The following is an 8,828-nucleotide window of genomic DNA, read 5'->3' on the forward strand; positions in this document are numbered from 1 at the left end:
CATTTCTAACTATAAATCTTGCATAGTGTAGCTTTAAAGGGTTAGTTCACCCTTAAATGAAAATTCTCTTTCACAAATAACTAAAATAGGAATGTTTTGCCATCAAAAAATCTTTACTAGCATAAGTGGATCTCAATTAAATAAATAATGATAACCTTTAATGTTTAATGTGTATGATTTCCTTATGTGTTTATGTTCAGATTGCCAGGAAGAGACACAAGGTGATAACCACATTCCGGAGTCCGTTGGGTCAGACACGGCCACCCGCCCAGCTCAAACACATTGCCCTGATGCCTCTGTCCCAGATCAGGAGAGTTTTAGACATCCAGGACACAGAGGGTGAGATCAGTGGGATCGTCTGGCATGCTTAATCCCACCATGGGCTATTTTTCATATTTATTTGTTCTTGGTTTTCACAATCAACATACTGGAGAGGGAGTTTTAGTCTGGTTTTGTGGCAAGCATAAAAATTTACCATCAATGCATTTTTAGCTCATTAAAACCAGTCATGCCTCAGAACCCTGGTGTTATTTCAAATGAAGTGGTACTTTAAGGATGATCACATCCTGCAGCCTGGAAATATGACTGAAATTCTAATCTGCATCTATAAAAGGGCTTCTCTTGCAGGAACACATTGGTGTGCCCCAAACTCGTGGCATTGAACAATTGATCAAGCTAGAAATTGTTTACTTATATTTGTCTCTGCATTTTAAAGGGATAATTCACCCAAAAATGTCAATTCTATCATCCTAAACTCACCCTAACGCCATCCCAAACTCGTATAACTTTCTTTCCTCTGCGAAACACAAAAGTTATTTGAAAGAATGAATGGATAGGTTTTTTTTTAATAGAATGATTGTCAAGGGGGTCCAAATGTGTGTGAGTTTATATTAGTGTTTATCTCTCTCCTAGAGTGTCAGAATGCATTCGCCCTGGTGGTACGTCCACCTACGGAACAGCAGAACCTGTTATTCAGCTTCCAGCTGACGGCTGAAGACACCCAGAAATCTGCTTGGCTCAAGACACTTTGTCGTCAAGTGGCCAATACAATCTGCAGAGCCGATGCGGTGAGCGCACACACACCCACCCACCCACACGTTGGTGCAGCTATTCTTATGAGGACTCTCCATAGACAATAATTTTTATACTGTACAAACTATAGATTCTAATCCAAACCCTCACAAAAAAAAAAAAATCAAAGCATTTCTTTTTTTTTTTTTTTTTTTTAAGTGATTTGAATTATGGGGACACTAGAGATTTCCTCATAAACCACTTTTATAGCATAATACCCTTGTAATTACCAGTTTGTAACCTAAAAAAATGTCCTCGTAAACCACTCAAACCCACACGCTCACACTCATACACACAGAAACATAGTCACTTCCTCCTCAGATCATCCCCCTCAGGTCTGGAACAGAACTCAATTATTTATTTTATTAGCTCTGCTTTCTTTTATTGTGGCTATAAATTAGGAGGTTTGTGTGGGCCTTTTGGTGTTTGCTAATCCTATTAGATGGTCCTGTGTGGCTAAACTGGAAAGCAGATTAATATAATTAGGAGAGAAATTGTACTTGAACTTTAAACTTCAGACACACCGTCTTTATCTTCAACCCACAGAACCACAGGTCCTTCTCGCAGAGGAGCCCAGCCCTGCCCAAATGGCACATGTAATTGGCTGAGGCAGACAGATGTATGTATTTCCCTTTGTAATTAAACAAGCCAGACTATGCATTTTAGGCCGGTTTGCAGTTCTCAGACCATCCATAAGGTGGGGTCATATCCACACGCCACCCATGGAAAATGCAGCCCACATTCACTCTCTGCTGCTCTGAATATCAAGAAGCCCCAGCTGTTTTGAAGGCTGGACAGTGATGCTTCTCTTTGCATTTTGACAGGCCAGCAGAATCGCAGTGTATTTATTTAATAATCCGTGTCTTAAACAGGAGGATCTTATTCAGAGCACTGATCCGGACTCTGTCCAAGTGAGTACAAAGGACATGGACAGCACGCTTAGCCGAGCATCTAGGGCCATCAAGAAAACGTCAAAGAAGGTAGGAGAAGAATCCTGAAAATATTGAAAATGAATCTGACACTGCACACTTGCAAATTCACTTTTGACCACTTTTAATTCTCAAAGTATTAATTCACAAAAAAAAATATATTTTTTTTTCTTGCCAATCATGCCAGTTCAATCCCATATTATTTTCTTTATTCCATGGAACACAAGGAGAAATTTTAGAGAATATGCTAGCCTCTCTTTTCCATATAATTTACATTTTAATGAGGACTGTGGCAATCAAGCTCCAAAATGACGAAAAGTCACCATCATAGTATCATAAAAGTAGACCATATGACTTTAGGAACAGAGCAATATTTTTGACATTATTCACTGAAAAACTTTGATATGATTTGGCTCAAGAGTGACTCGTTCAATCAATTTATTAAACCAATAATTAAAAAAAAAAAATGGTTTGAATGATTGTTCACAAATTGAACTGATTTGGTTCTCAAGTTTAATACTCAATGAGCCATTTGCGGTGGTTAGCGGCTCATTGTTAAGGAAGATTTTCAGTAAATAACAACTTTGAGTTAAGGCTGTTTCCTCACAATTGCTATTGTATGGCTTTAGAAGACAAGGAATAATGTGCACAATTCAAATAGACCAGTTTTTATAATACTTTAAGACTTTTTGTGATTTTTGAGCTTCACAGCCAGTGCCATCATTTACTTTATTACATGGATAAAGAGTGGCCTGTATTCCACTCGTAATGAGTTTGTAACTTAAGTAAATGAAGACAGAATCCTTATAGTTATGAATAGTGTCTCAACAGCTCGAAAACCAGTGGCTTAGTTCATATAATACTAACTTGATTTTGTGCTGCATCTACAGTATATTCTATAAGAATAGTGATTCTAATTGAGTGTTTGCTTTTCAGGTCACCAGAGCATTCTCCTTCACCAAGACACCCAAGCGTGTGCTTCAGAGGGCATTTTTGGCCAATGGTACCCCAGATGAGATGAGTCCTGGCATAGACCCAGATCACATGCGACGAATGACAAGCAGTTCCACACTGGCTGTGAGTCACACACATACACTCTCTCTCTCTCGCTCTTAAGATCTAAAGTCCTAACCTCGGCACAGAGGGTACTGCTCTCTCTGTGCCTGAAAACATTTAGAGGAATAGTACACCCAAAAATCTAAATTCTCATAATTTACTCATCCTCATGCCATCCGAGGTGTGTATGACTGTGTATGATCTTTCTTCAGCAGAACATGCATTATTTTTAGAAGAATATTTCTGCTCTTTAGGTCCATAAAATGCAAGTGAAAGGGTGCTAAAATATTGAAACTCCAAAAAGTACATTTAGCCATTCTAAAAATAATCCACACGATTCCAGTGGTCCAATGTCTTCTGAATCGAAACACTATGTGTCTGTGTGCAAGAAATGGATCAATATTTAAGTCCTTTCTTTACTAAAAATTTGAGGTTTGTACATTTGACTAGGGTGGAGTTCAAACTACCTTACATGACACAAGCAGGTAAGCCTACACTGCATAGATATTCATACGTAGATCCCTTATTAACAGCCGTTTCAATGAACCGTGGTACTTTTTCAACACAAAAGGAGGTTTATGCAAGCAGCTCTGTCTGAGGCATCTCCTCCACTCACTCGCATGCATTCAAACAGCTCTCATTGTTCACCATTCCAAGATAGCAGCGCAGTTGATGTAGCCAACCAGCGTAATGAGGCATCTATTTATGATTTACAACACTGTGCTTCAGTTTTTCTTTTCTTTCTTTTTTTCCTTGTATTTCACGCATCATTTCTCGTGTGAACTTGCCAACACGCTTGAACTCGACCCTCATTAATTTTTTGTAAACACTTTTTTTTTTTAAATATTGATCCATTTCTTACACCTAGCATTCCAATTCAGAAGACATTATTAATCCACTTGAGTAAAAAAAGCTTAGTTTTATGATGGCTATATATACTTTTTGGAGCATCAAAAATTTGGCACCCATTCACTAGCATTTTATGAATCTACAGAGCTGAAATATTCTTGTAAAAATCTTAATTTGTGTTCTGAAGAAGAAAGCCGTACACCTCTGGGATGGCATGAGGGTGAGCAACAATGTGAGAATTTACTACTTTGTGTGAACTAACCCTTTAATGTCCATAACATTCTCACTTTTAACTTGCTGTTGGACACATTTTGGTGAATAGGTCCTTAGGAATGCATTGTTCTCATTCAAAACCGGACCTTGCAGCAAATATTTGCACTTTGGTGGAAATAGACCTTGAATCCAAAAAGTTAGACTGATAGGCACATTCCTTTTATTCTTTCTCTTTGATGCCAAACAATTTATTAAGGTGTCCAAACTTTTTCCAGTGAATGACGGAAATTTGCCATTGGTTAAAATGGTTATATTCGTTATAATTTCATTTTTTTGTTTCATTTAGTCGCATTAGAATTGGTGTGAATAGGCATTACAGAGATGTTACTCAGTCGTGTTGTTCATTTGTTGTTTTCTGCAGGTAAAGGTTAATAGAATGCGTGAAATGCATTGTCACAGTTAACCTGCAGCAACAGCTTGGTTTGGCCATCCACTTTTTCTGCCTTTCCTTTTGCATCAGGGGTCTCTCTCTGTCTCTCTCTCTCTCTCTCTCTCTGTTTGCTCCATTTGAAAGAGGATATTTTTACCTTTTTCATTAAGGTGATTCATGCACTGCTAAATATTTGAGAAATCCATGTGTCTGTAACCAGATCACACTCAAATTTTTCACTTCCACTTTCAATTTTAAAGAGAGGGATTGTGAGGCAGGAGCACTTTGCCGTGTGATGCAAGGACAGGCAGATGAGGCTAATGCACTCTCTCTCGCTCTCTCTCTCTTTTCTCTCTCTCTCTCTCTCTCTATTCATAAGTGTAGATGTCTCGTTCTGCCTCTACATTCAGTCTGACTGGCTCTATTAAAAGTGCTGTGGTTCAGCGGTCAAACTCTCTGGATCACGCACTGCGGCTCAGGTTCCCGGTGTGTGTCCACACAGCATGTAGTTCAGAGAGGGGTACTGAACCAGCACCTCCCGAAACCCAGCCCAGACCATCCATCCTCTCCCTCCCAGCACCCCAGGCTGTAGCTCAACCGGGGCTGCAGTGCAGAGAGCTGCTGGCACATCCAGAGCTGCAGCACAGGTTCCCCGGGTCCCCACGGAAAGAGACCCTCCTATAGGACCCTTCAATGTGAGCAGTTCTGGCTTCTTTTACTCACAGGGGCTCACTCTCATCTGAGGATAGTGCACTAACTCACTTCTTGGCTGGGCTATGGTGGCACTCATTTATTATAGATGAGCACTTTAGGAAGAGTTCACCTAAAAATAAAAATACTGTCCATTTACTAACCCTCATGTTGTTCCAATATAACAAACATGCAGTCCCATTCTCTTATGGCTTTCTTACTTCTGTGGAACATAAAAGGAGATGTTAGGCAGAATGTTACCCTCAGTCACAATCACTTTCATTGAATGTAAAAAGATGTGGTTTAAGATTCTTTTATAGTTCCATGATACTCAATATGAGGAAGATTTGGTTTCTCATAAGACGTAATCGCATCTCTGGTGTGTTAAGGGAGCATTTTTCATAAATCGTATTTTTACTGTGATTGTCACGAGATCACGATTGGCATGATCTATGGCCATGAAAGTCATAAAGGGGCTGATAAATATGATTGAATCTCCAATCCACCCTTTAATTTGGTCCTGTAAGGTAGCATTTGTAGAATTGAGTGTTAGTTGCACTGGGTTTTAATGTGTAATTTAGCTCTGTGAAGGCAATTTATTATATGGCTTTTCCCCCCTCATTTGCCATTGGCCATCTTTATTGATCTAAAGGCCTCCAATGGCAAAGCAAGGCCACATGAATTCTTACTAAGCAATGCTAATTAATAGGATTATGCTGTGTGAGTGTATATCTGTGTGTTAAAGCACCTGGTGGTTGTTAAATCTGTGGGCCCATTAAGAGGGAAGCAGAAAAATTGGGTTTGTGGTTTGCTAAACTTTTGTTCACCCCCACATCTCTATTTTGAGGGAAGAATACAGTGTAGGTTATAATCCTATTTAGGCGTTTCCTTTGGGTAAAGCTGCCGGTTCTGAAGGGCCAACACTTAATAGGGGTCAACTGTGTGTGTTTTATACCAGAGCAAGCTTGTAAAGCAAATATCCTTAACATGGATTGCTCGCCTCTCTTCACCTTTCTGAATAAACAAAATCCTGCATCTCTCAGGCTTCTGTGTGTCGCCTTACAATTTAAAAACCCTAATTATATCCTATTCATCACTGTATTACATCTGCGTTTGTTTTGTTTTTTGCAGGCAGTTCATTCCCCGTCCATGGTCAACCTGTCCTCTGTATTTGAGAGGAAGTACCATACCTTTAGCCGATCCACAACTCACCTGATCTGAACATTGTTCAGTGTTGTTTCCTGCCCTCTTCAATATTGCAATTAACTTCCTCATAATGGTACACGTCTGCCCCACGCCTCCACCTCTAGGTTTAATTTACAGGTTCAGAAGAGTTCTGTGTGTCCTACCAAATGAAGGAAGACTTGATGTCGATGTCTACGCACATTTATTTAACAGATAAAGAGACACTAATAACTGACATTTTTCTATTTGTATTAGAGGGATAAAAAAAATTCACTCAATTATTAACCACTGGAAGTATTTAACATTTTATGAGGTAGGTCCAAATCTAAACTAATCTAGTATCTAGCTTTTATAAAGCTATAGACATCCATCCTTTGCATTAGATTGAAAAATGCTAAGAGCTGCAAAAGCAATGTCTGACATAGCCTGCATTTTGCATACATTTTAGAAGTGATTTTTATTGTTGATTTGGGGGAAAGGTTTTCTAAAGGGCAAAAGAGGATGGTTTTGTGCCGTTGTCATATTTATTCTCCAGAATCACCTATATATATATATATATATTAGGCAGAAGGGTTACAGAATTTACACACACACACATACATATATATATATATATATATATATATATGTGTAAATTCTGTAACCCTTCTCTCTGTTTGTGTAAATATTGTATTGTTCCTCTTTGTGATTGTGTCATACTAATATTGTTTGTCTTGATTTGGTTGTATCTTTGTAATCTCTGCACTTATGTCAACAAACATTTATTCTTGTGTAAAGCAAATGTACTTTTTTTTCTCTCTTTTTAAAAGGGATTGATTTAAGGTCTAAGAACTGCAGATTTGTTTGGAGTGAGCTGGTTTTATGATATTGGTTTCACTAGTTTTGAAGGTGACTTCATTTGTTCTATTTCAATAAAAGAAGCATAAAGCCTTCATAGTGTTCTTGTGTGCATATATAAAATGTAATGACCATGGTGCTGTCATATTTACCTTCGCACAGCGAAATTCCAATGGCAAAATACAGTAATCTGAGAAATGGAGGATGGACTGGTGGCGAAGTTTTTCCACTCGTGGATTTCGTGTGGAGTTTAAGTTTAGTGCATGTGAATTTGGCGCATTAACCTATTGGAAGCTGCTTGGTGTGGCAGTTGCCTATGTGTGGGCGGTGCTTCATTCTCTGCTAAACTCAATATTTACAATGGCCAAGGATATCATTTTAGTGGCAAGTTTCATTTTAACTTCACTCTCCCGGAGTATAAACCGCAGCAATAAAGGAATATTCCGTGCTCAATACAAGTTAAGCTCGATTGTCATCAGTTGTGGAACAATGTTGATCACCACAAAAATTTTATTGGACTCATCCCTCCTTTTCTTTAAAAAAAAATTAAATAAAAGGAAAAATCTGGGATCCAGTGAGACACTCGCAATTGAATGGGGGGCGAATTTTTGAATGTGAAGACAAATTCTGCATGAGAAAGTTTCTGACTTTGTAAGGTCTTTACTCAATGATTTGCACATTAATAGTCAAAAATGCTTCAAATTTGGATCACATTCAAGCAAATATACAGAAATAATTGTACTGTTCAGAATATTTGGATCTGGCCCCAGATTGTCTGCGAGCAGTTGTGGTGATTTGTCACACATGAGAGTCTCTTTGGCATTTAAACACATCATTTGACTAAGTGAGAGACAACAGAAGGTGCACAAATATATCGGTGATGCTGCCAAACAGCTGTTGTTCAAAAGGTGCTGATGGAATCACTTACACTATTTATGGACTCATGAAGAAAACCATATGAAAAACAATTTGCCTCAGTGAACGACACCTTTTAAGTCTATTTACAAAAGCATTAAATATACTAATGAATGCCGTATACCTTTGCTAAATTGTTGGAACTTTTTCAACACTTCAAACGATGGATTTGGGAGCTTAAGTGGCTTTGTCCAGTTTTAAGCAAATTGTGCCATTACAAGGGAGCTCATAGTACAAAGGGGTTTTTTTTCTCTTCAAAGCAGCATACAGTATTTAATTATATTTACACAACCGTACATGGTGTGGTACTTCAGCTAGTGTCCATTTCCCCTAAAAGGCATAGATGGTAAATCGTATCCTGGAAACTAAGCTAACACTGGAGACCTGAGGCACAGAAAAACAAGGTCTTGATTTCTTTTATATTTTCATCTCTTCCACTTCAATGAAAATGAATGCCGCTCATGTACTGCAGGATAGGCTAGCATTGGCTGTTTAGGCTTATTGTTCTTCTCGGCCTTCCTCACTGGGAACATTTCTTAAACAAGATCAGGCCTATGCACCTAATTTTGCTTTAGTTCAGCATCTGAAAAAAGCTCTTTTCAATGGCTTGGTCTGAAATGTTTTTGATTAAATAAAGATGGCTGAAGCTTTTT

General features: G+C 38.5%; 1 protein-coding gene across 2 annotated transcripts in view; it reads left to right on the top strand.

Annotated features, from left to right (window-relative positions):
• LOC127632486 (protein ECT2-like) overlaps positions 1-7,335 on the top strand; it is a 43,338-nt gene extending 36,003 nt beyond the window's left edge. For both annotated transcript variants that reach the window (XM_052111078.1, XM_052111079.1), the window contains 5 exons: positions 201-339; positions 913-1,067; positions 1,944-2,051; positions 2,937-3,077; positions 6,370-7,335. In XM_052111078.1, the coding sequence (XP_051967038.1) occupies positions 201-339; positions 913-1,067; positions 1,944-2,051; positions 2,937-3,077; positions 6,370-6,459 (633 nt within the window). In that variant the 3' untranslated portion in view covers positions 6,460-7,335. The remainder of the gene's footprint in view (positions 1-200; positions 340-912; positions 1,068-1,943; positions 2,052-2,936; positions 3,078-6,369) is intronic.
• Positions 7,336-8,828: the final 1,493 nt, after the last annotated feature.

Source organism: Xyrauchen texanus, chromosome 39 (assembly GCF_025860055.1).
Source record: "Xyrauchen texanus isolate HMW12.3.18 chromosome 39, RBS_HiC_50CHRs, whole genome shotgun sequence".
NCBI classification, from domain to species: domain Eukaryota; kingdom Metazoa; phylum Chordata; class Actinopteri; order Cypriniformes; family Catostomidae; genus Xyrauchen; species Xyrauchen texanus.